Consider the following 27,500-nt stretch of genomic DNA (forward strand, 5'->3'; position numbering starts at 1 on the left):
TCCCTTTCTGCAGTAAGCTAAAAGTCAGCTTTAATGACATTGGCTTCTCTGCTCAATTGGTGGAGCTGTCAGTGTGCATTGAGTAGGCCAAAAAAATGCTTTGTGTGTTCCACTGTACGTCACCATAGCCAACAGGAAGCATTGTGAAACGGAATGGGATTCCTTTCACTTCCACAAATCTCTGTGATATAGCTGCGGACGGTGTGGGAATTTGCTTTGGCTGAAGACACAGCTCTTTGTCCTCTGCTTCACCTCGGAGCCTCACACTAAATCACCTTGTCGTTGGACTCTTCAGCGCCACACAGCTGGAAAAGGAAATTTGGGAAAACTGGAGAGGTGGAGGTGCTTTGGCACCTTTCTTCCATAAAAGTGAAACATCTGCTGAGGGGTGAGGCATAGGTGTGGGTAGACGCGTGCCACCTACCTGCGTGTGGTGGTGGTATGCCTCGAGCGTCCTGCTGGGGTGATGACGCTTGATGTCACTTCCAGGCACTAGACACAGTGGATTAAATGTGATGATGGCGGACACATACTAGACAGCATCAGGTGTGTTTAATGAACTCTGACCGTCACATGGTTTGTGACCTTGTACTGAGAGAGAGAGAGAGAGAGAGAGAGAGAGAGAGAGAGAGAGAGAGAGAGAGTGTGTGTGTGTGTGTGCGTGCGCGTGTGCGTGTGTGTGTGTGTGTGCGTGTGAACAGACACAGTAAACCAAAGCAGAAGCCTTTCAAGCAGGGCTTGACACAGGCACCTGCCAACCGGCCAAATGCTGGTAAAACTTGGCTGTAATACTTTCAGTGTCACAAGCCCATTTGGATGGCAGCTTATTCCTTGGTATGACATATGCATCATAGTAGCCTATATTCTGGTGTTTTCCCCTTGCGTATCAATTACTTGCACAGTATTTAATTCCAAGCTCAAAAGCTCAGTAACTCAGTTTCTACTGTATTTACTTGATACACTTCCATGTAGAAAGCAATGCACTCATCTTGCTTTAGCACCTCATCTATTGAGGTTAGACGTACACTATCATGATAAAGGAAGAAGAAAAAAAACAATATCAAATCTGTGGCTAGTGGAATACCTGAATGGCTAGTGACTTGGGAAAACCACTAGCCACAGTGGCCGGTGGGTGAAAAAGTTAATGTCAAGCCCTGCTCAAGATGTACATTGTCAGTGACTGGACCAAACCTGACCTTTTTGCATCCCTGCCCACCAACTGTGGGGGAAAAAATGAATATGAGAAATGAGTCTTATGCACCGTGATGAAAAGGCTTTCAACACTCACTTTTCTATATTTTATTTCTCCTCCTGCCTGCTCTCTCTACTGTACTTCCTGCCTGCCTGCCTTTCCTTTACTCTGATGAAGACTGTTACCACAGGATAAGCAGCAGTTTTGAAAAAAAAACATCTGAAATGGCTCAATTCCTTTTAATGCTCCAAGTCCACTGATGCTTCCTTTCATATGCGAGATGAAAGACTGCAGGGGACATACTGTAGAGCTGGGGGAGGAGGTGGCGGGAGGAGGAGGTGGCGGGGGAGGAGGTGGCGGGGGAGGAGGCGGCGGGGGAGGAGGTGGCGGGGAGGAGGAGGTGGCGGGGGAGGAGGTGGCGGGGGAGGAGGCGGCGGGGGAGGAGGCGGCGGAGGAGGAGGTGGCGGAGGAGGAGGCGGTGAGGTATCGTCCCCTTACATCTGAACAGAAGGAAGACCTCTCTGCTTCAGGACAATCCTCTGACGTTCTTCTGGAGAACAGGCACCTCTTGGGGGACCCCCCCCCCCCCCCCCCCCCCCCCCCTCCCCCCCCCAGTACCGGGGGTCCCCCCCCCAGTACCGAACTCCACCCCACCCCAGCCCTCTGAGGGCCCGCTGCAAGATCAGAGCACTGCTCGTGGCACTCCTGAGCACGTACTTGGCTTGGCTTGGCTTGGCCTGACACTTTTCTGTATGCTTTAAACGTGATAAAAATCGGATAAATGCCGTAGAGAAGGCAAAGGTTTGATGTGTTCAATATGTCTGAATGGTATGAATGAGATAAGAGAGCTGACAGCAGGCCCGGCGCTTGCCTTGGCAGCCAGAAGAAGCATCTGAGCTCATGATACACCGGAGGATGGTGCTTTGCACTGGCTCTCTCTGAATGTCAGAAGCCTGCGCCTGCGTCTGCACCAGCGTCTGTGTCTGCACCAGCGTGGTGCGTCTGTGTCTGTCTGCAGGGAAGCCGACAGGGGAGGGGGGACCAAGGGGTCACTTGTCCCGGGCCCAGGGAGCGAGGGGGCCCAGAATTGGATCCTCATCATTACACTGTATAGATTAGGTTTGGGGCCCTTACAGATGCCTTTGTCCCGGGCTCAGCCAAACCTGTCAGCGGCCCTGTCTATCTGCATGCACTGCGCGGGCCACACACAGATGGAGGCGGTTCAGCGTGTGAAGAGAGAGCGTGGCACCACTCGCCACATTATGGCTAACGCGCGCGACATTATGTTTGTGTATCAGCCCTCGACAAAGCCAGATGGTTGGGAAATGTACTCTCTCCAAACAAACAAAAGGCTTCATTAATAATCGCGCGGCGCACACTCGCAGCTCAGCATCTGCCTGTGATGCCTGTGCTTTGAATACCACTCAGAATTGACTGCGGAGCCCCCCGGCTGCACTGAGAAAGGAATAAAGGCGATGGGCGACGATTGGGTGTGACGGGTGCTGAGTGTCGACCAGGGTCACGGCCACAATCCTTGTGTCCTCACGAAGATGTCATCTTCGCAACAGGCTAACAGGAGGGTAACTGGGAGGTCTCTTGTGATTCGCTGAAGGTGGAGACGTGCCTATGTACTCGGAAGGCCTTACCTGCCATAAGGTGACACCAGCCCCTGTTGGGATGCAGACGTCCCAGCTAGAGACCTCTTGGCTCACCAATGTAGTGTGTAATCACTAGCGCTGCGCCCTCACAGATGGACACCACAAATTTTTATTTGGCTTGGCAGGCAGAGGTTTTAGAAGTACTATTTGTTGTTGTCTGCCTTTTTAGTACGCTTGTGCTAATGCTAGTTTTTCTGTCTACTAGTCTTATGGTTGCATAGCCAATGGGGCACCTAAGTCACGCCTTTCTACTTCCGATCTATGGGGCTGGAGCGCTCAAAATTTTGAGTGTGAGTTAATGGAGCGAGTAAAGCTAAATCCTCATCCCGTTTGGCATGTGCTCCGGATTTCACATATGATGACAGTGAATTTGAAAGGTTTGGATTTGCGTCGTAAGACCACTCATTTTCGGCACGCAAGAAACGTTATTTTAGCTTTTGTGCAAAACTGTGTTGGAGACTACACGTGCGCCTCGCATATCTGACGTGAACCGAGGCACAGCCAACCCTACCGCTGCACCGTGGCTTAAGTGGCTGCACGTCGGACATGCGACGTCTGTTGTGTAGTCCAAATAATTACATATTTTTGCACACACACAACTCAAAAATCGCTTGCCAAGTGAAGTCAACAAGCACACCATTGGTTGTTATTAATTCTGAGGCACAGCATATGTGTGATCGACGGGGAAATGCGAGGTGGGTCGGAAAATAGCTTTGATCAGTCCATTACAGCCCAGTCAAAAGTTTTTGCGTTGCCAGCCCCACAAGCCGCCCGGAAGGGGTGGAGACTTAGGTGCCCCATTCGATGACATGGGCAGGAACTGGTATTATCAATGGGCCTGAAAGGTATGAGGCATAATAATTATATTTTCGGCACATTTCTGATTTCGATATTTGACATTTTCAGCATGATACTTCTGTGTGTTTTGAGGGAGAAAAGGTACGTGCACAAAACACATGCACGTACACACAAAGCAATTATGAAATTACAAAATATTTGCAATTACATCTGCAAATCCATATATTTTCCTTCGTGAGTGCTTTGATTGATTGGCCTTTGTGACTGTACATGGAAGTGAAGTTGATCGATGATGGCGCGTTGGAAACAAACATAAGGAAAGGGCCATAGTCAGTAGCGTGCCGTGAGGTTTTTTTTCCTAGGAAGCCAAGAAGGAAAAAAATACCCACCCCAGTAGTAGTAGTTGTGATGAGACATAGCTTTTATTTTGATAAGGTCTCCGGTCATTACTTGTGATACGTCACACGCACTGCACGTCAGTCAAGTTTAGGTTTTGATTCAGTCAGCAACGCATGACATGTAATGTGATAAGCTCCTTCGATAAAACTTATAAAACTACACTTCTTGTCCGTCCATTTCGTGACATGGTGTCAGAAGTGGTAGCCTAAACGTTTCTGAAGAGGGAGAGAAAAGCGGCAGTAAGTTGTGGAGAGAAGTTAAGAAAAGCGACGAAAGGGAAGACGGTGAGAACAACAAGGGAAAATGCCGAAGTTCCACACACCCGAAGCTTTCGACTTCACGCAGCCTTCAACATGGCTAATGTGGAAGCAACGTTTTGCACGCTTTCGAATTGCAACAAAGCTGGACAAAGAGGACCAGGATGTGCAAGTAAATTCACTTCTGTATGCAATGGGCAAAGATGCCGAGCCTGTGTTTAGCACTTTTACTTTCACTGCAGAGCAGGAAGCGAATTACTTTGATACTGTAATGGCAAAGTTTGATGAACATTTTGTGCCCAAACGTAACGTTATACACGAACGTGCCTGTTTTCACCGACGCTCCCAACAGAGTGGGGAAAGTGTCGAGGCTTTTGTACGTAACTTGTACGAGCTTGCTGAGCACTGTGAATTTGGGGCTAGTAAGGATGAACAGATACGCGACAGATTAGTCATTGGGATCGCGGATGGTGAAGTGTCCCAGAAACTTCAGCTAGAGCCCGAGCTAACGTTGGAGAAGGCAATCCAAATGGCTCGCCAGTCTGAGCTTGTGAAAAAACAAACACAAATGAGAACGGACAGTGAAGTAAACGAAATCAAACGCAAACAATTCAGAAAGTTTAAAAAGGGCTCTGCTGGAAAGTGGAAAGGCGAAAATAAAGACAGAACAGCCGAGGCAAAATGCACGAGGTGCAACAGGGAGCACGAGATGGGCGCGTGCCCTGCACATGGGAAACGGTGCAGAAAATGCAACAAGACAGGACATTTTGAGATCGTGTGCAAAACAAAGACTGTTAAAGAGATAACTGCACAAAACGAAAATGAAGAGACAATGGGTGCATTCTTCTTAGGATCAGTTTGCAATGACAGTGCAGATGAAAAATGGCACATTGATCTCCCAATCTGTGGAAAAACACTATGCTTCAAAATAGACACCGGGGCAGATATCACTGTCATGTCACACAGCTCATATCTCAGTCTGCCCATGCGACCAGCGCTGTGCCACACAGCAGCAGACGTGCGCAGTCCTGGAGGCAAGCTCCAGTGCTTGGGAAAGTTCCTGGCTACTACTGAACGAAAAGGGCAAAAATACAGTTTTTGGATATTCGTAGTGAGTGGCGCGTGCACCAACAATCTGCTCAGCCGTGCAGTAGCATGCAAGATGGGACTGGTGCTGAGAGTGGATGAACTGGAGTGTGACAGTGTGTTTGGTGACATTGGACGTTTAAACTGCAAGCCAGTGAAAATTGAGCTGAGAGAGGATGCTCAGCCCTACAGTGTCACAACCCCACCGCGTGTCCCATTCCCACTGTTCACAAAGGTGGAGCAGGAGCTTGCACGCATGCAGTCCCTGGGCATCATCGAGGAGGTGAGAGAGGCCACGGACTGGTGCGCGCCGATGGTTCCAGTGGTGAAGAAGAATGGCAAAGTCCGCATCTGCGTGGACCTGAAGCGACTCAACGAGGCAGTACGGAGAGAGAGGTTCATCTTGCCGACGCTGGAGGATGTGGCGCCGACGTTGTCAGGGGCCGCCTTCTTCTCAACCCTTGACGCGTCCAGCGGCTTTTGGCAGCTACCCCTGGATCCAGCCAGCCAGAGGCTGACGACCTTCATTACTCCAAAAGGGAGATTCTGTTTTAAAAGACTGCCCTTCGGAATCACCTCTGCTCCTGAAATATTTCAGAGAGAAATGAGCACTCTGCTACGTGAACACAAAGGCACAGTAGTGGTGATGGACGATATATTAGTGTCAGGAAAGACCAAGGCAGAGCACGACAGCAACCTGAAAGCTGTACTGCAGACAATCAAGGCATCGGGGCTTAAGCTCAACAAAGACAAGTGCCACTTTGCGCAGCCAGAGCTACGGTACTTCGGGCACGTCATTGGAGCTGATGGAATAAAGCCTGATGGTGACAAGGTCAAAGCGATAACCGACATGCCAAGCCCCCAGAACGTCAGCGAACTCCGCCAGATGCTGGGTATGGTAAACTACCTGGCCAAGTTCTTGCCGCACCTGGCCACCGTGCTGCATCCGGTCACCTCCCTGCTGAGGGGTGATGTCCAGTGGGTGTGGGGTGCCGCCCAAGAACAGGCCCTCGAAGAGGTAAAGAGAATGCTGGTTACAGCACCAGTGTTGGTCTACTATGACCCTAGCAAGCGGATAGTGGTGAGTGCAGACGCCAGTAGTTACGGCCTAGGAGCCACACTTCTCCAAGACCAGGGAGATACGCTACGTCCAGTGGCATTCTGCTCACGCACTTTGACAGATACGGAGCGCCGATACTCGCAGATCGAAAAAGAGTGTCTGGCGGGTGTCTGGGCATGCGAACGATTCTCACGTTACCTATACGGCATGGAGAGCTTCTGCCTAGAGACCGACCATAAGCCGTTGGTACCATTAATCAACACCTACGACCTGGATAAAGCACCGCTGAGATGCCAGCGCTTACTAATGCGGCTCATGAGATTTAATGTGAAAGCAGTACATGTGCCAGGCAAACAACTCATAATTGCAGACACACTGTCCCGAAACCCACTGAAAGTCAGTGAAGCGTCAGATACTGACGAGGACGTGAAAGCCTACGTGCAAGCGGTGATGGCTACCAGACCGGTGTCGGATGAGAGACTGGAGAAGATCCGAGCGGCGACCCTTCAGGACGAGGATCTCCAGAGAGTCACTCACTACATCCTTCGCGGCTGGCCAACTTCAATGTCGCAGCTACCACACACGCTCCAGGGCTACTACAAAGCGAGAGCTCACCTTGCTGAAGCTGACGGCTTGCTCCTGTACGACGACCGAATCGTCATCCCGGGGTCACAGCAGAAGGAGGTGCTGTCCAAGCTCCACGAGGGTCACTTCGGCTTGACCAAGAGCCGGGAGAGAGCCAAGATGTCAGTGTGGTGGCCGAGCATCGGACCGGAAATTACAAGGTGCGTCACAAACTGTGAGTTTTGCATCACAAACAAACCTACTCAGAACAGAGAGACTTTAATGACTACACCATTACCAAATGGCCCATGGCAGAAGATAGCTGCTGATTTGTTCGAGTTAGATGGGAAACAATACATAGTCGCAGTCGACTATTACTCCCGCGACATAGAGATAGCCCACCTGCCTAGTATAACTAGCAAGCAAGTGATCAGCAGTCTCAAGAGCATGTTTGTACGCTGGGGAGTTCCCCTCGAGCTCTTCATGGATAACGCCATGCAGTTTCTGTCAACAGAGTTCAGTGAGTTCAAGAATACTTACGACTTCCAGCACACAACATCAAGCCCGCACTACCCGCAAGCGAATGGTGCTGCAGAGCGAGCAGTGCAAACTGCTAAGCGGATCTTGCGCCAACCAGATCCACACTTGGCGTGGATGAACTACAGGGCCACCCCAATTCAGTCCACTGGACAGAGCCCTGCCCAGCTTGCAGTTGGTCGCCAGATCAGAACGAGAGTCCCTACTCTCACAGCAAATCTGCAGCCCCGCAATGTCAATCTGGAAAAACTGAAAGAAAAAGACAGACTGACAAAGCAGCGCTACAGATTCTTCTACGACAGGAGACACTCTGCGCGTGACCTTCCAGCTCTACGGCCTGGTCAGCAGGTAAAGGTCAAGCTGGATGGGGAAAAGAGATGGACGACTCCTGGTGTTATCGTCTCCAATGCACCAGAGCCACGGTCATATGTGGTGAGAACTGAGCAAGGCACAGTCACACGTCGAAACCGGCGTCACCTGCAGCTCATCCCAGAGCAGCCCAGCCTGGAGGGACAGACACCGCCAGAGGAACCTGCCCAACCAGCTGGTGTGACCGCGAGTGAGCCAGCTCAGCCCGCATCAGCACCAAAGGCTCCAGACCCGGCATCGCCAGAGGGAGTGCCGGTCCAGTCGCCGTCTACTCCGGTTCCTGTGGTCAGGAGATCATCAGGGAGAACCATAAAGACTCCTGTGAAGTTCAAGGACTTTGTCCGATAAATGCTTCATTTAAAAGAAATGAGAAATCAACAGTTTCAGTTGTAGTTAAAAGTAATACTAAAGAATAAGTTACAATATGTTCTTTACAGGAAGTTTAATGTAATGTTTTATTACAGTCAGTAAGTTTAAAAGTAACTGGGGTATAGAAATACCGTGCAGTGTGAAGACCTACTTTGAATTATTTGTTTATTGATATTTGTTTAAGAAACAAACTTAAGGGGGGAGATGTGATGAGACATAGCTTTTATTTTGATAAGGTCTCCGGTCATTACTTGTGATACGTCACACGCACTGCACGTCAGTCAAGTTTTAGGTTTTGATTCAGTCAGCAACGCATGACATGTAATGTGATAAGCTCCTTCGATAAAACTTATAAAACTACACTTCTTGTCCGTCCATTTCGTGACAGTAGTAGTAGTAGCATTATTATTATTACTGTACTGTTGTCAGATGTATGGCGATTTCCAGCCAAAACATGCTCAAAACCCCCATGGAAAAAATAACCCTGATGCACATGGTTGAAACAGAGCACAGAGAAGCGGCATGATGAGTAGCCCTATATTTAGGACCTGGTGGCACTTTATGCCATCTAATCACCATAGGTTAATGCCATAATAGCAAGAGCTAACAAGCAGCTAAAAACAAAGCTAGCTGCACAAAATGTTAGGTGGCAGGTTATAATCTACCTTTCTGAAACAATAAACAAAGATGCCTACCGTTGTAGAAGTTTTCCTGAACGTGTATGTGTCCATGTGAAGATCCTGTCGTTATGTTAAATCCATTTTATGCATTGTCTGCCTTGACATTTGGGAGCCATTGGCTGTGTGCGTGCGCTTTCGATTTTGCCCACTGTAGATTGGCATTATTTTCCAGTAGCCTGTTCTATGTAGTTTCTAATGACAGGTAACTGGCTGCCAGTCCTGAAGTATCGTCCGTTTCCCTCCTTGGCAAATCATAGACGGGCGAGATGATTCATCTCGTGACCAATTTTGTGTGCAATCTGATTGGTCAAGCATTCAGTTTTTTTCAAACAGTCCAGAATTTTTAGGCTGCCAAGTCAAGTTGGCAGCCATGGCACCAACCATTAGCAACTAGAGTCGTGTAGTACTTTGTTTCATCTGATGGTTACCCAATGGGAGGGGGTGCGACGCTATTTCCCCAGCTGGAAAATACTCACAGAGAAAACGAGAGTGGAAGGGAATATTAAAGTAGGAGACTCGATAGACAGAATGTTTTAATGATGAACGGATATTAAAGCTGTTGTTGGGGGAATTAGGGGATGCCATCCCTTGGCATCTGCGACGCCACGCCACTGGCCATAGTGAGTATGCAGCTGAGAGGAAAATATTTTCAAGAACATTTTTCTGTGTGTTTGAAAAATGTAATTTCCATGCACTTAGGACATTACATTACATTTATCTGAGACTTTTATCCATTTGTTAGTTTCCAGCATATTGTTACAGTCCCTGGAGCAATGTGGAGTTAGCTGCCTTTGACAAGGGCACTTCAGCCCTGAATAGAAATGCAGGGAGAGGCAAGGGTGGGATTCGAACCTGCAACCCTCTGATCTTAAGACCATTATACCATGGCTGTCCCCTTAAGACATGTCACACATCAGTAATCGAACGCTCCCATTTTTGTCTACTCACCACACAGATTGTGTCCATACATTTGATTTGAGCAATATTAACATACGTATGTGCTACAAAACAGATTCTATGTAATGTGTGTAGACTGATAAATGAACAAAAGAAGACCACACCACTCATAAAATAGAAAAAAAAAAAATCTCTCTTAAAGTCATTTGTAAAAAAAAATCCCATTAGTGGTAGTTTTTAAAATGCTTATTTCATAATTATTGTAGTAATTCAGAATACAGATGCATTCCATAATAGGCCTAATGAATCCCATTTCTCTTAAACCAGCGCAATGAGGCCGAACCAACCACATGGAAATTGTAAAGAAGTATGTAATGGATAAACTCTACAGATACATTGTGAGAAATGTGTAGTGGATCTCTATGCTATGCTCAGTTGTGCTGTGTGGAGTTCTCCCGTGCCGTCTCTTTAACATGTCCCAGAGGAGCGGGGCTGAGGGGGAATGGGAGATGAGGAGGAGGCCGGGAGCTTAGCAAAGCAAAGCCCAAACTATCACAAAAGTGTGTGTGGATATCTGTCTCCACCCACCCCTACAGCATCGGCCATGAGCTCAATATGTATGTAAATGAGACTAATCAGAGTAACGTGTGTTCAGTCTCCTGAACATGCTAATAGTGTCATTACTAGAGTCGTTCTCTCTCTCTCTCTCTCTCTCTCTCTCTCTCTCTCTCTCTCTCTCTCTCTCTCTCTCTCTCTCTCTCTCTCTCTCTCTCTCTCTCTCTCTCTCTCTCTCTCTCTCTCTCTCTCTCTCAGCCTTATACTCTCTTATTTTTTTTCTTGTCCTGTTCTTTTCTTTGCCTGTCTGTTTTTCCAGCGTTCTCTCCCTTATTCTCTGAACTGGAACAGGTGGAGTATTAATTATGTATTAAAATATACAGGCGCCCTCTCAGATCCACTCCACTGCTCTCCTCCTGCCATATATACCTCTGCATGGATGGTCTCTCTCCTCTTGTTCTCTCTCTCTCAATTCCTTCCCCTACTCCCTTCGTTTCTTTCTGATATTCTCTGTTTCTCTTCCGCCCCTTGCATCCTCCCTCTAGCTCTCCACATCCTATATCAGTCCGATTGTATTTTCTCTCTCTCTCTCCTCTTCCCCTTGTACCTCGCCTGAATTTCTCTCTCTCTCTCTTTCTCCTTATTTCACTCTCTTTCTTCCCTCTTTTTTTCTTTCATTATTCCCTCTGTTTTTTTTTTCACTCCCTCCTTTCCACCAATCACTCTGCGAAGTTTAAGACTGAAGGACTCCATTTCAACACAGGGCACGTCTAGAGGAGTGAAGGGAGGGTTTTGTTACTCTGCCACACTTCCGCTCATGAGCGCAGGGCAGGGATGGACTGGCCATCTGGCATAGCAGGCATTTCTCGGTGGGCCCTGCACCCTCGTGGGGCCCTATCTTCATAAATGTCAAACAAAACAAAACAATTCTGAAAATAGGAGCCCACGAGGATGCGGGGCCCACCAGTGAGGCAGTTGTCTGCCACTAATTATGAGGGGCCCCTTTAAGCCAAAAGTGCCTTGGCCCTATTTCTCCCCCGTCCAGACCTGAGCGCAGGGCCATCGCAAGAGCCGCTTGGGCAAGAAATCCCCTTAATCTACTGACTGGGGCTGCACAGCTTTCTCTCTGTAAGACTCAAAGGCTGAAGTTTATGCTTTTTCATCTCCCTCCAACTTTGTGCACCTGTTGCCTTTTTTTAAACTAAAGCCGTAAAATTAGGAGCAAAACATGTTTTGTAACGGGTTGGACAATCGTTGCATTTTTAAAGCAAAGGGGTTGTGTGATTTTGTGTACCAGGGGTAATGGCAGCAAGTTGTTTTGATGAAAATATCTCTCAAATGATGATGTCAAGAGGTGTTTTCAATATGCAATTTTAATGTAATCACTCCAAAAAGGCCCTTTTAAGACACTAGATTGCATCTTTAAAAACAAGGACTAGACACTGATAGTAAGCACCGAATTAAGTTCCAAAAAGAACTTCTATTTGCTTAAAAAAAGAGAAAAAGAAAACAAGTAGGTTATATAAAATATTGACTTGCCAAGATTGTTTTCCATTGAACTTGGCCCACAGCAGAATAAAAACAGTAATTGTTTTAGTTTGTAGACTTCAAAGTGCATTCGGCAGTTCAACTAGGCCTATCAATTTTGTGTGCACATGGTCTAGCCTCATGTTTTTCTCCTAAAACAACTTTGTCATGGAGCATACAGCATACATGCAGTATGTTCAGATTTTAATATGAACTTCCAAGTATGACAAGCCCTTTTGTGGGGTACCCAAGGTTCATTGTTAATTTTGCAATGAAGACCCTGAAAACGTTTGGGAACCACTGCTTAAGGTTGTCTTGGATTTCATATTTTAAAGTGTTCAGCCACCGAGAGAACAGAAAAGAAACTGGGGAGAAAAGAAAGATAAAACAAGATCGCACATGCATTTAAAAAGAGTAGATCCATGCAGACAAATGATTTGTTTGACAAACTCTGCTAATCCTAGAACATGTACATGAGAACTCATGATGTTTCTTTCCATGAACACAGCTCCATCAGTCCAACTCACCAGTAGTAATCCCTTTGACTGCAAACTCAACGGCCTGTTTTGTTTGCTTTGCATCAGCCCATTTAGTGGGGGTGACAAATGCCACCGTAAAGCAAAGCAAAGCAAAGCGAAGCAGTAGTGTTTCCTCGCTCTCTCGCTCGCTTGCTCGCCTGTTTGCTTGCTGTGGGGAGCTGTAAGTGTGTGTGTGGTGAATATCAAGTGAGCAAGGCAAAGTGCTCTGGGTTTGCCACCAGCGGCCGCTGACTGCTTGGCCATGAAGGCCCGTCTGACCAGGGCCGCTGACTAGTGGTGTGGATCGGTACTGCCCTTACGATCCGATTCAATCACGATTCGGGAGGTAGCAATTCAATTCGATTTGATTCTATGCGATCCGATCCGATTCAATTCTACAATACATTGCAATGCATTACATTTCTACTGAAAGCAAAGCAAATGTTTAATGCTCATGATGAGGCAATACAAGTAGTCAGATACTGAGCAACAATTTATTGGCTGTTTTCTGTATCAGTCTTGCAATGTTTTGAAGTGCTTTTATTTAATTTAACATTCATTTGCTCTCAATATATCCATGGAAGTAATTGAAACTTTAAAAAGTTGCCGGATCGATTCTGGAACTTGCCGAATCGATTCTGGATTGTCCATGCCCCGTATTGGATTGCATTGCCGAATCGATCATTGTTGACACCACTACCGCTGACAGCTTTTGCTAGGCCCAGGACAAAGTTATCTGGCAAGGCCCCCAACCCAATACATACTATGTAATGGGTACCCAATTCTAGGCCCCCTTCCAGGGACGGAGTGGCCCACCTTTTCGCACCGGGAGAATTTTCCCCTTGGCGGCCCTCTTATAAAAAAAAAAAAAAAAACAAAAACACACAAAGCGAACAACATGGTTTCCTAACCAAAAAGACAAAAGCCACGAAATCTGCAGTCGTACTACATGTGAACATTAGTGTTGTCAAAATATCAACCTGAATTGGAGAATTTAGCCTACACCTTGATGAAATGCACAGCCAGTGGCGCAGTCTACGTAAAACGCAGGTATACGCACCCATTTCAAAATTTCATTACACAGTATATTACATTATTACAGTATACCCACTTAAAATTGATTGATCCATTATTTACAATAGCACAAATATATACAGTACACATCAAAAAATGCTCAAATATACAGTATACCCACTTCAAAAAGAAGACTACACCACTGGAGCCATCATCACAGTCCAGCATTCATAGGCCTATGTTAGGCTAAGTTACATCATGCTTCTGTGCCATGCAAATGTGCACTCCACTGTCATTTTGACAGTTTGAAATTGAAATATCGTTTAAGGAAGACAGGATGAGCATGGGCACAAAGTTTTGGGTGTGGGGATTTTTAGAACAGTAGGCTTACAAAATATAGTATAGTAGCCTAGGCCTATAGCTTACAAAAAGTCTGTCTACATTGTGCAATAAACCCACCATGCAGCAAATAAGCCAAACCTAGCTATTTCAAAGGACAACCATAAGTCAACAAAATGTATACGGTAACCAAACGGTGTAGGCCTACCTTAAAACGCTGTCTTCGTCGCAGCAAATTTCTTTGTTTCTTGCAATCACTCTACTTTAATCCACAGTTTAGCCTACACTCCCAGCACTGTTCACATCAGAATCTTGTGTGGTAATTATTTTGTTCCATTTCTTCAGACATAGGCTACATCCTAAATGTACCACATATAAATATATGTATGATAATAATATTATTTCAACTATAAGGAGATATACTGGTAGTTCTAACAAATCAAAACAAAACCCATTGCTTCTGTTAGGTGCAGTTCTCTTCCTTACCACTTGGTGGAGTCTGTTCGTAACCCAATTCAATAACCACAGAGCAAGTGAATCTGGACTGGAAAGACTGTAAACTGTAACAGTCGTGTGGAAATCGGAAAATAAATCATAATTTATTAATATTTCCATCCTCCTTTGGTAACCAATCTACATATCACATGTTATTTAAATACTGAAAATGAAACTGTGTTACTAAGATCTTGTAAACTTCCGCGATCTACGGTGCATGAAAACTATCAGTAGAGAAGGGGTGTGGCCAATTCACTGTTTGACACCGTCAGTGAGGAATTGCCGTCTGGTATACGGTATAAATACTGGCTAGTCGGTGAAGTAGAAATATTGATAGATGGATATTGGGAAGACAGTGCAAATAACAACGATCAGAAAACTTCAGGGCTGAACAAGATTACAGAGCGGCCGCATCATTACATTTCACGGCCGCGGCCCACCGGGAAAAGTCCCCGATCTCCCGACGGCCACTCCGCGCCTGCCCCCTACTGTATCTCCCTTGGCCCGGAACAGCATACCTGTTAGTCCCCCTCTGTCGGCGGGCCTGCGTCTGACACATCAGGCTGAGAAACTCTGCCGGCCGTTTCTTGAAGAGGCTGCTGTTGCTGAGTATTATTCAGTGCATGAGGTGGACAAGGCCTTCACTTGAACAATGTTGCCTACAGTACATACCTTACAGTGTACATACCGGTATGCCTGGAGGGGATACATAGATAGATGTATGGATCAGGTTGTTGCTCACTATAGGCGGTGCATGAGGTGCACAAAGCCTTCAGATGAACAATGTAGCCTATGTAGGGCTAGAGGCGATGAATAGATAGACAGAGAGACATACTGTGGAGATCAATATTCTATCCAGTTTACAAATGTAGGGCCAGACCTGTTTTTTTTGTGTGTTCCTTTCATTTCTAGCTCTCCTCTTTTCTCTGGCTTTTGAATGTTTTGCTCCTGATTACCAGCCGTTTCAGAGCAAACTTTCTTTTTTTTCTTTCTCTTTTTTTTGGCAGCACCACCGACTCAAGCCTAGTTAGTGGACTTGACAGTTTGTCATGAACATTTAAGCTCATCTTCAGTCCGCATTGATAAGTGTGCACCAGCCTTAGCTATATGTTTTTCCATCGGCTGTAGAAATAAACAAACTCCAATATATCCTATTTTTTACATGTTCATGTGTACAGTTTGTAGTGTGTATTCGTGGAATGCATCGAAAGGAACTAGTATACAGTAAGTGGATAAAACCCGACAGCAAAAATCCGTGGAGGAGGTACGATTTAAAAAAGCCAAACAAGTAGTCTGTCTTTAGATGACAACAGCAAAACATATATGACCACCCAAAGGAGAGTGTGTGAGTAAGTATTTACAGATAAGACTGTAGTTAAATTCCCTTGGCTTAGACAGCCCGTCTGACCTCATGGCTGCTTTTGAAAAATAGACATGGCTGGATGGCTCAATGTCAGAAAAAATGAGAGTTGTTTCTGAACAAAAACAAAAGGTGTGGTGTTGGCAGATAGGGGTAAAACTGTCTCTGAAAGCCTGCATGTCACTTGTGAGGCAGGATATTGGCAGCATGACATTCATTAGCCAGGAGTGGAGTTGGCAACTGCAACAAGGTCTTTTCCACGTACTCCTCATTATTGGCAAATCAGACTGCAGACATGAGACACACACAGACTGAATATTGTTTTTTTCTTTTTTTCTCAAATGGATGTATCGATCGATTGGCCGTGAAAATAATAGACGCTGAAGAGGCGGAAATGGAGACGTGCTTCAGAGTGCTTAATCACACCAAACAACACAAATCAATCTATTAATTCAATTTAAAAAAAGGGGCAGTGTTTAAAAACGCCTGGCTTATTCCATTCTGTTGGGGTTTTTTTCTGTCTCTTCTGACTCCAGTGTTGACCTGTGTTAAGAGGTTGCTAGGTAACTGGGGGGAAATTTGGCGGTTGATGGTTGGCATGGGCTGATGGGCCCTATAGTTTTGGGAAATGGGCCTCAATGAGAGCAGCAGACTTAGCTAAGGTCAGAGACCGTAGGGCGCTTGAAAGCCCTCAGCATGTTCTGAAATCCCATTTTAGGAGACTAAGCGGATTGTGTTTTGTCAAAATGGATGCCTCATCAGTGGGAGGTGTTAGTGCCCTTTTGAACCTACTCATGCACTAACCAATAAGGACAAATAAAAAATGAAACGTCCAAGCTATTCAACACCAGTATATACGTTGATGTTGAGCAGGTGAAGGCCGTCACACACAGAGAACATTCAGAGAACGTTCAGGCTCTTGTTTAAGGAGACACAAGGGCAAGTAGCCCATTTTCACCCATGATGAACACTAGGCGTTTCCGAGCGCTGTAATATAAATGACTAACAAGGGGGCACTGACAGGCAAGTGAGCACTCTGGTGTTTAAGCCTTGGTGTCACTGCCCATTAGCCAGACATGGCAGATCGTGACAGGCCCCCGTGACTTTCCGCTTGCCTCCGCGATTGCCACTCTCCACTGCCCGAGCTGCGGTTGACAGTCATGGCGGTTGACAGGCGCTGGCTGGCTGGCCTGTCCGACTCACAGGCTGTGGCAGTGGAGGCGAGGCGGCTCCTCACATATCACCGTCGCTCAGGGCCCCCCAGGGTGACAGCTCCGCTCAGGACACCCTCCCCAGGCCAGCCGTGTCACTCAGGGCATCACACAGTCATACTTCATCCTCACATGTTGTATACTGTACTGCAGGGGTACTCAATTAAAAGTCCCCGAGGGCCAGTTTTTCCAAAATTCCTCCCATTAAAGGGCCAACACGAGCTACGACCCCCCACCCTCTCCCCCCCAAAAAAAAACCCACACAAAAAAACATAACAAAAAATGATACGGCCTTTGTAAGCACAAAACCAGTGACAGGATGGGGGGGAAATTCTCTCATACGACTACAGGGCCTGCATTTTCCTGGAGCACTGTTGGGTTAGATGCCTGCCTTGCTCTCATTGCCCCCCTTAAATTTTTTTTTAATGACACAAGATTATTTGTTAGCCTATATTTGCAGACTACATCCGACCATAAATATTTATTTCTTAGTGAGAAAACCAATAAGCCTGAAGATAACACTTTTCAAACAAATGTTGCATATGATGACTTTGTTTATGCAGCTCTCACATAAATACTGCATAATGCAATAATATCATGGACCCAGCAAAGAGGAGGACACCTCAGGTTTTGCCAACAAGAAAATGGCACATTTGATGCAATGTTGATTACATGCAACAGCCAATAATAAATTGTCAAGTTGCTCATAACTTTGTTTGTAGTCTTAAGAGGGGCTTAGCATTCCAAACGAACTATTTGGGGACTGTTTAAAAGTGTGAAAAGTTTATCAAGCAATTCGTTTTTAAGTAGGCTACCACTAGTTAGCTGCCAGCAGAGCTCAAACACAATTTGCCTTCATTTGTGTTAGCAACTAGCTACAGCTAGTGCTAAACCAATTCGAAGTCCTAACACACTGTTTGCAATGAAATGTGGACCATTACTTTCAAAAACGAGGCAAAGAGAACTTTGTAAATTATTTATTTACAAGTTCTGATACCGTCCTCCCCTTCTGTAGTCTACCTCACAACAACCCACCCTTGTAGTCACTTCTGTTTGGAACCTGCAGGGAGAAACTGATTGAGGGGGCGGGGCACGGCACGCGTCTTCCTAGCGTCTGTGGCGCGATTTCAAAATAAGAGCCGGCAGCGCGATCGGACCAAAAAAAAAAAAAAAAAAAAAAAATTTTTTTTTTTTTTTTTTTTTTTTTTTTTAATTTTTTAAAAATTATTCGAGGGCCACAAATAGATGGCCGCTATTTGAGTATGGGGGCTGTACTGTATGGGCTGCTGCTGCTATTGCTGCTACGGCTGCCGCTAAAGCTATCGACAGCACAGGCCGTGACAGGGTGGTGACACGGCTGTCAGTGTGATATACAACAGTTTACAGGAATGGAATGGCTTACTGTATTCTCACTTTGTTGCCATTATGGCATACCATTGATAAAAGGTTTTTAAAATGACAAATCGCTATATCTTTTCACTTTTTGTTTTTGAGAGTTGTAACTATATAATTGCACTAAGAGTGACACCACTAGCTGTTTGTCTAGTTTATTTCCAAATGTATCAATACATCCAATTTTGTCTCAGTGAGTTTTCTAATGGTTACAGAACTGCAATTTCATTTTGTCTTGGGAGACGTGAGTGAATTGAGCCTAACTGTTATCTGGTCTTGTGTTTGTCTTTGTCTTTGTCTGTGTGTGTGTGTGTGTGTGTGTGTGTGTGTGTGTGTGTGTGTGTGTGTGTGTGTGTGTGTGTGTGTGTGTGTGTGTGTGTGTGTGTGTGTGTGTGTGTGTGTGTGTGTGTGTGTGTGTGTGTGTGTGTGTGTGTGTGTGTCTGCAGTCGATTCGGGAGGTGACGGGCTATGTGCTGGTGGCTCTAAACCAGTTTGACTACTTACCCCTGGAAAACCTGCGCATCGTGCGGGGCACGAGGCTCTACGAGGACCGCTACGCACTGGCCATCTTCCTCAACTACCGACGGGATGGAAACTTCGGACTTCGAACACTCGGCCTCAAAAACCTCACAGGTGAGCCTTAAAGCAATTTCTGCACAGCACTTAAAGCACTTTACCTGACTGTTGCTGGCAGGTTCGCCATTACAAAGACATACCTGTACCTACTTTGCACTTTGCTCCACTTCAAGGTAATCCGTTTGTTCAATTTAGCATTGTTTTCTCTTCAGACTTTTCAGAAAGATGCCCTTTTGTCCAAAGATCATAGGGCAGACCCTACCGTTTCACTAACGGTAGGGCACTTGCTACTTGGCTGCCCTCGTCTCTCTCCTCCCACTATTGTCCTGTCTCTTTCATAATGAAGGCATAAAGAACCCCCCCCCCCCCCAAAAAAAAAATATATATAAAACAAGCAAACAAATCAAAAATTGAAACAGCCATCCATACAGCAACAAGTTGTTTCACTTTCTCTGTTTTAGTTGCTCGTTCCTGGGTAGCTTGAGAGTCAGACTTGCGCTCACTAGGATTTTATGTGGAGAGCAAAATCTGCAGGGAGGATGATAAGCCTTTAAGATGTGAGAGTGAAAGTGAAATCCTCAATTTATCAGTTATTTCAGAGATTAGCACTGTGGTTTACTGTCCGGAAAGGGGAAAAAAGGGTCTTGATTAGAGTTTTAATACATTTAAATGCAGAAGTGCCCCTGTTTTTCTAATGGCCACAACATGGTTTGGAGGGGGTTTAGGAGGAAAAAAGACATGCTGTAAAAGCTCAAAGAAATTTAATTACATTCCGCTTACCGAGGGAGCACTGACCCCATCTTTTTGAAGCCTGTAATGTTCTTTTTAATGACTCCTTTTTTAATAAATGTGATTATTAACCACGTCAGTGTGATACATCCCCATTATTTAAGCGGTAATTGACCCACCGTTTTGATATCTATAATAACAAGTTTGTACTTTGTGTGTTGTACCATATATTCCCAAAATAGATTATATCAAAAGGAGAAAAAAAAATATGGCGACATTCATTCATCTTAATGCAAATGACTTTTCCCTCAAGTCTCAGAGAAGGCATTTCATGTAAGGCAAAGTCATCTCTCAATGTGTGTGTTTTTATGTCAAGATGTGCCTAGGCACAGATGTTATGTGCCAACAGCGCAGTCTTGCACCAGATCATCATGCAGGAGCTCTTGGTAATGGGCTTGTAACAGCGGGAGGAGAGCAAAGGTTTGTTTGTGAGTGGGCTGAAAGGGGACATGAATCACAGCACGGGTCTCTCTCATCCAAATGCATATATGCACAACATGCCAACACACATGCATGTTCATAATGTTTCCTCCACTCACGCGCTCCACTCATCCATATTTACGAGCTGTTATAACGGCGTGAGGTGAAGTTATTTTATTTTTTAATTTTTTTCCCGAAAGGCTTTTATTGGCATTTCTGCGCTGTTCTATCTTCACTCGGAATTCCGAGTGCTTCCTTTTCCTGGAGCTGCCAGTCAGAGGGTGCATACGGAGCTGCACGTTACGCTGATGAAGAGATAGAAGATGGAGCTGTCTCTTTTCCTTCAGTCAAGAGTAGAGACTTCATCAACTCCCATCCAGCCCTCTCCCATCGCCAAGCCCTAGTTCCATGTCACTGTCAGGGGAAAAACAACACTTACTTTTATTATTAACTCACTCAGTTGTCATGGCAGAATCGTGGGAATTCAGTGAGCTCGATATTTTATTTCATTCCTAGTGGTCACAAGAAAAAAAATGTCGAAAAACGTTAAGAGTGAGGAATTTACTATTATTAGCATACTTCACGTTAATTCAATGATCTTGAGAATTCGATAAGAATCCATTGAGCCATTTTGAGGGACATTTTTTTTTTTTTAAGTTGTTGTTAGCAGAGCCAGTTGGTCACAATAAAAAAACAGGTTACCATAGAGTGAGTCTATGGCCTGTTAATGTTGTTTTGATGGTGAAATGGCGGCAGCAGCTGGGTGGGAATCGGGAATGGTCTTTTAAAGGGAGGCTGAATGTGACATGGGTGCGCTGGGCGAGCTCAGAGCAATGTGCAGCAGGGCTCATCCACTCATCATCTCTGGCTCTGCGGTGCCACGGGGGAGGAGGAGATGGAGGAAAATGAAAACCGGTAAATACAAATACCCTCCTGACCAAAATAAACTACCGTATGCCCTCCAAAACAAACAATCACAATAACACAATCACACACACACACAGAGTCACTGGTAGCTTTGGCTGGGCCCAAGACAAATTCATCCAAAAGGGCCCCCCATTCAATACATACAGTGTAATGAGGACCCAATGTGGGCCCCCTCTCTCCCTTGGCCCGGGACATCTGACCCCTAAGCACCCCCCCCTGTCAGCTGCCCTGCAGACACACACACACACACACACACACACACGGAGGTGCACATACACACACAAGGAAGCACACATGCACGCACGCACACACACACAGACACACACACACACACACACACACACACACACACACACACACACACACATACACACACACACACACACACACACACACACACACACACACACACACACACACACACACACACACACACACACACACACACACACACACACACACGCATACACACACACACACACACACACACATACACACGCATATATACACACCACAGACTGTCTGCCACATGTCATCAGGCAAAGGAGAGATAGGTGTGTGTGTGGGGGGGGGGGGGAGAGGAGGGATAGAGACCACACAGTGTATTTATGTGACCAATCTGTGGTAAGAGTCAAATGCCAAGCCCTTTGGTGGGGTGGTCCAAACTGCATGTGTCGTTACTATGCACCTGTGTCTATCTGTGTGTATGTGCGTGTGCGTGCGTGCGTGTGCGTGTGTGTGTGCGTGTGTGTGTGTGTGTGTGTGTGTGTGTGTGTGTGTGTGTGTGTGTGTGTGTGTGTGTGTGTCTGTGTGTGGTGTGGTCGTGTGTATGTGTGTGTGTGTGTGTATGTGCATGTGTATGTGTATGTGTGGGTGCGCGTGCATGTGTGTGTGTGTGTGTGTGTGTGTTTCCTGTGTGTGTGCCAGGGCTTGACATTAACTTTTTCACTTGCCGGCCATTGTGGCTAGTGGTTTTACAGAGTCACTAGCCATCCAGCTATTCTACTAGCCACAAATTTGTTTTGTTTTTTATCATGACATTGTACATCTAGCCTCAGAAAATGAGTTGCTTAAAAGCAAGAAGATGAGTGCATGAGTTTCTACATGGAAATAAAACAAGCAAACAGAAACTGAGTAACTGTGCTTTTTCTTGAACTTAAATACAATTGATACACAGGGACGAAGTGCAGAATATACGCTATTCTGTTCTTTCATACCATAGAATAAGCTACCTGCCAAATTGGCTGGTGACACTGTAATTATTACCAGCCACAGCCAAGTTTTACCAGCATTTGGCCGGTTGGCAGGTGCCAGTGTCAAGCCCTGGTGTGTGTGTATGTCTAGGTTCATTTGTGGTGTGAGCTTATATTTTTCTCTTTTCCGGCATTGTTGAGTGGTAATCTCTATCTCTTGTGCAGAGTTGTGTAGATGAAAGAAAGGCATGAAGCCTGTCTACTAGCATTACTTGTAATGACCTCCAGTATTGTTCTGATGCAGCAGTGGCTAAGTCCACTGTTGGGGGCGATGATAGATTAGATAAGGGGCCAATGTTTTCTAGCTCAGTGGTACACTCTAATGCACTATGTGAAAGAGAGTAATTGCTTTCATTTATCAGAATGATAGAAGAAACGTCAACGTGGGCCCTTAATTCATTACAATTAGGAAAGAGGGAGAACTAATTATTACACCGTTGCCGTATGAGGGAGGTTTTTTGATTGACGGAATATTCATGAAAGATATGAAGGTCGTTTTTAGAGAATCTCTGACGACCTTCTCAATGCCTGTGAAAGTTCAGCCCGAGGCGAATTGTGTTTTACATGACGGAACAAGGCAGGTGCATTGACGTGCATTTCATCTCAGCGCAGACATTTTATAAAATCCCCAGGGCCCACTGTACAGTACTGTATGCCCTACTGAGGGATAGTGGCTAGGCAATGGGTGTTGACAGTTTTTGTCAGTTTGGCTCATGCTGTGTGAGAAATATCTGCGATGGCATTATGATAATATTAGCAGCAGTAGTCGTAGTTACTTCATGGTCCCCCATGGGGCATTTGGATGTGCAGTACAATTACGATCACAGGCAGTTTGTTACAGGACACACCCAATGTATAATAACACAGACGGCAGCACACAGCATTAAAAAACACTTCACTTAACGTGCACACCAGCACATTGCCTATTGGGGGCGCTATAAATCACGCTAACAGTTTGCGGGCGCCATTTGAAAATTAGTATTAAAGATCTTGACCTCGTTATTTCCTTTCATTAGTGTCCTCCTCACCTGCTTCCTTAGTCCAGTGGCCTTGTTACCGAGGGATACGAGCCAGAGGCTGGCGTGTTGCCAAGGACAGCTGCCGTTAAACAAGGCTACAGTAGTAGGCCTGTGTTTACTGAATGAAGAGCGCATCGTTATTCATGGACGACGTTGTGCACGTTTGATTCACATACTTCAAACACTCAGAGAGCACATAATTGTAAATGAAGTTGGCATCACTGTCCTCGGGGTGTTGTTTTCGCCTTTTGTTTTTTGTAATGTGGGTGAAAGAATAAAAAATAATACATCCGCTGTGAGTCACTGTGTGATCTATGAAGTGCTGTTGATGTAAATGAGATCTTAGAGTAGAGCATGCATAGTTTTCTACTTTGGGGTCACTTGGAACGGGTGGGTGGATGGATGTTACGGTAGGTACTGTGGCGCCTAGAGGGTGTTGTTCATTATGGGTTTTTTTTTTTTTCAGTTTCCATGTGGGGCCCCCTCGTCACTCTAGTCAGTGTTGGTGGTCTCTCTCTCTCGCGTCCTTCGCCAGCTCTTGAGGGCATTATACGAGCCTTTAAAGTTTTAACTTGCCACAAGACTCTGCCGCTCACAAGGGGATGCCTGCCTGCCTGACTGGGGGAATGAGTTGGTGGTTGGTGGTGGTGGTTGGGGGGGGGGTGTTTGTCTCTCTTTAGATTTGTCACCGGAGTGTAGCTCCCCATGGGACAAATGCCACGTGTAGCAAGGAGCTAGAGGCACAAATAGATGTGTGTCTTTTAAAAGCAAAACAAATAACAAACAAACAATATCTTACATCTGCGGGGGGGGAGGAGGAGGTTCAATAACAAATCCCACGTCGTCGGAGGTGAACTCACATGAACGCACAAATGCAGCGGCGTCCCATCTATTCGGCCTAGGGTTACAGAGATCAATCAGAGGTGAAGACTGAGTGAGAGAGGTTGCACAATGAATTTTGTAGTGTTAAATGAACACTTCGAGTTCAATGTAAGACTCGTCTAGCTGGTTGTACACTCTAAATAGAATCAACTCTAAGTTGAATTTACACTGCAAAATCTAGAGTGATCTAGAGAGCAAGCGAGTGCGCGAGCGAGTGACTTTTTGAGTGAGTGGGCGATATGATTCTAAATGCAGGTGTCTGTATCATGCACTTGTGCTTACAGCCATCCCTAAGCTCCCAGTCAACTCACTCACTCACTCACTCACTCACACTCACTTATGCCTGACAGGGCTAGGCTATGCGGGAGACGTAATCGAGGGAATTTCTCCTTGCTATTCCCGAGTACAGTAACTGCCCCCACTCCCAACTAACACCCTCCTTCCCCACCTCCACTACCACCCTCGCCGTGCCTCTCTCCACCCACCCCGGCAAGTAAATAATTAAATCAGTGTGTGTTGTTCCACTTACCCGCCCCCCCTCCCTCCGCAGGAGTGCTTCTAAGTACACATAACCCATATGCTACCCTCTTAGCTCCCTACATTAGGTAATGCACAGTGCACATGGCTCCGTATCCTCCCCATCTTGCACAGCAACTGTCTGTAGGAATATTGCAATGAGCATCTGGTCCCAGCGGAGCTTCTCTGTCTCTGTGGCAGCGAGTCCGGCAGCAGCAGCGGCACACTGGAGATGGCACGATGCGGAGGAATGTTTGAAATACCAGCCATCCCCGGAGGGGGAGAGACGGAGCTCAGTGAAAAACAGCCCCATCGTCTTTTCTTCTTTTCTCTCTCTTGCACTCTCTCGCTGCCTCCCCCCCCCCTCATTTTTCTCCCCTTTGTGCGCGTTCTCTCATTCTATGACTTTTCTCCTCTCCCTCTCCCTCTCCCTCTCCCTCTTTTTTTTCAACTGTTTTGCTGGCTGACCTCGGGCTCTGTCTGTTCTCTGTCATTGTCTGGGCGATGCACACAGGTGGGCGCTGTGGCCTGGCACAGGTGCTGACTGGCTGCCGAACCCAATCACCGTCCCCGTCCCCGTGCCCAGAGAGGCAGCCCTTGCGCTGGAGCCGTGCCCAGGCAAACCAGGGGGAGGCCCCGCCATGAACGAACGAGACTCACACGTCCGCCCCCGTCCCCCACACCCCCCCACAGCCCCCACAGAGCTGTACTACAGCCTGGCCTCTCTCCCTGCCGGAGAGTAGCAAGCAGCAAGGGGTGCCGAAAGGGGGAGGACAAAGGGAACAGTTGTCCTGGACCCACTGAGAGAGGGGCCCCAGAATTGGGTCCTCATTACATTGTATGTATTGGGCTTGGGGGCTTTTTCAGATGACTTTGTCCTACGCCCGGCCAAAGCTGTCAGCGCCCCTGCAAGCTGCAAGCAGCAAGCAGCAGCGCTTGCGAAAGGGGGCTGCTTTGAAGTGACAGGCACATTATCGCGTCGTTTTCGCTTATAGTAGCTCTCCCGAGATGTGTACCACCGGGGGTCGATACGATCCATAAGCGACATACAGCATAAGAGGATAAAGGTTATTAACCCACTCCAGGCCTAAGCTGCGGGCCTGATAAAACGCACCTTCTGGTATTAAGGATGACCCCCACCCCCCCACCCCCCGGGGATCCCTGGAGGTTGAAATTGCCCCTGGATCAAATCAATTTGTCGCTGGTATATTCTGATATTGGCCTATTGATTTTTTATTTCTTTCCTGCCGTTGTTACCCTGTACAAGGGAGTAGTAGGTATGCGTGTTCACCTTTTTTTGTTCGTTGACTTCGCTTGTGCCATCGTTTCTTATAAGACTCCATTCTGATTTTTTTTTCCAGCGGTGCCATGGAGAAGGTGGTGTCAATGCATTTGAAATGAGTTTCAGTATACAGTAGCACTCCCGAGGCTGAGGGGACAAGTGGCTGGTGCGGGGGTAGTTAAGTGAGGGAGTCCTGTACTATCGTGCAGGGGTTCCCAAACTTTACTATGAGAAGCCCCCCCATATCCTGGTACATTTTTATTGTACTTAGTTATTCAATTTATGAAATTGTTTATGTTTTTTTTCCTGCCAACCTGCCCCCCTCAGCACGCTTTTGCAGCTCCCCTTTAGTACAGCTGCCTGTGTGCTTATAATGGGGAGACGAAAGGGTATCCCTGACCAGGCACATTTAATATAACACTCCCTCCCCTTCCTTCACTACATATGGAGTGGATTGCTGGCGCATGGCTTATCTCTTTTGTCCGGGTCATTTTTTCTCCGTCGCTTTTCTTTTACATCAAATGCAATAGCATGCAACGACCGACATCTTCCACTCCAGGCACGCACGCTCGTAGGCACGCACAGACACACACACACACGAGCAGACAGACAGACAGACAGACGCATGCTCACACACACATAAATATTCCCATTCCATCTACCCACACACACACACACACACATACACATACACATACACACAAGCACATACACACAAACAAGCAAACAGCATCTCACACACACTCACAAGGCATGCTCGCACACATATAACCATTCTCACTCCACCTTTTCCCACCAAACACACATCACCACCAAACAATTCCAGTGACACACACTCTCTCTCACACACGCACGCACGCACGCACGCACACACGCAGGCATCGCACGCACGCACACACACGCACGCACACACACACACACACACACACACACACACACACACACACACACACACACACACACACACACACACACACACACACACCACATACAGACCGCATAGTCTCCCCATGTCTGCCCACAAACCTCCTCAACAGCTTCTAGTCCTAAAGCAAATCATCAGTATTAATTATAGCCTGTCTCTCCCCAGTGCAGGGGAAAAGGTTAAAGATTACCACTTTTGCTTGACATTTTCTAAATTCTAGCCGGCTGTCTGTCTGCTGAGAGGAATGAACAGAAATATGTATATTTTTTTAAATTCAAGCTCAACCAGACATTTTCTCCAGCTTATATATTTTTTTCCCCTCCTGAAACCACCACACACACAAACAGCTGCCACACTGCATTCAGATGGTAATTACTGCCTGCTGGCTTTGCAAAATAATAACAGCCTCAATAAAGAACATAAACCAGATGAGCGTGTCAATTTAACACATTTTTTATATTCTCGCCTCTCATCTCCTCTTTGCGTTGCACTTTGGGTTTTGTGTGTGTGTGTGATGTATTGTTTTTGTCCCTTTATTTCACTGTCATTTAGCAATGTGTTCTCCTGCCCAAATGACAGCATGGGCAGTCATGACAGCATGGGCATCAGACTTGTAGGCCAAAGGTTGCCGGTT

The 27,500-nt window shown here is 46.3% G+C and overlaps 1 protein-coding gene across 2 annotated transcripts in view; it reads left to right on the forward strand.

Annotated features, from left to right (window-relative positions):
* LOC134460847 (receptor tyrosine-protein kinase erbB-4-like) overlaps nt 1-27,500 on the forward strand; it is a 387,488-nt gene that overhangs the window by 198,215 nt on the left and 161,773 nt on the right. For both annotated transcript variants that reach the window (XM_063213431.1, XM_063213432.1), the window contains exon 3: nt 18,724-18,910. In XM_063213431.1, coding sequence (XP_063069501.1) covers nt 18,724-18,910 — 187 coding nt within the window. The remainder of the gene's footprint in view (nt 1-18,723; nt 18,911-27,500) is intronic.

This window comes from Engraulis encrasicolus, chromosome 13 (assembly GCF_034702125.1).
Source record: "Engraulis encrasicolus isolate BLACKSEA-1 chromosome 13, IST_EnEncr_1.0, whole genome shotgun sequence".
NCBI lineage: Eukaryota > Metazoa > Chordata > Actinopteri > Clupeiformes > Engraulidae > Engraulis > Engraulis encrasicolus.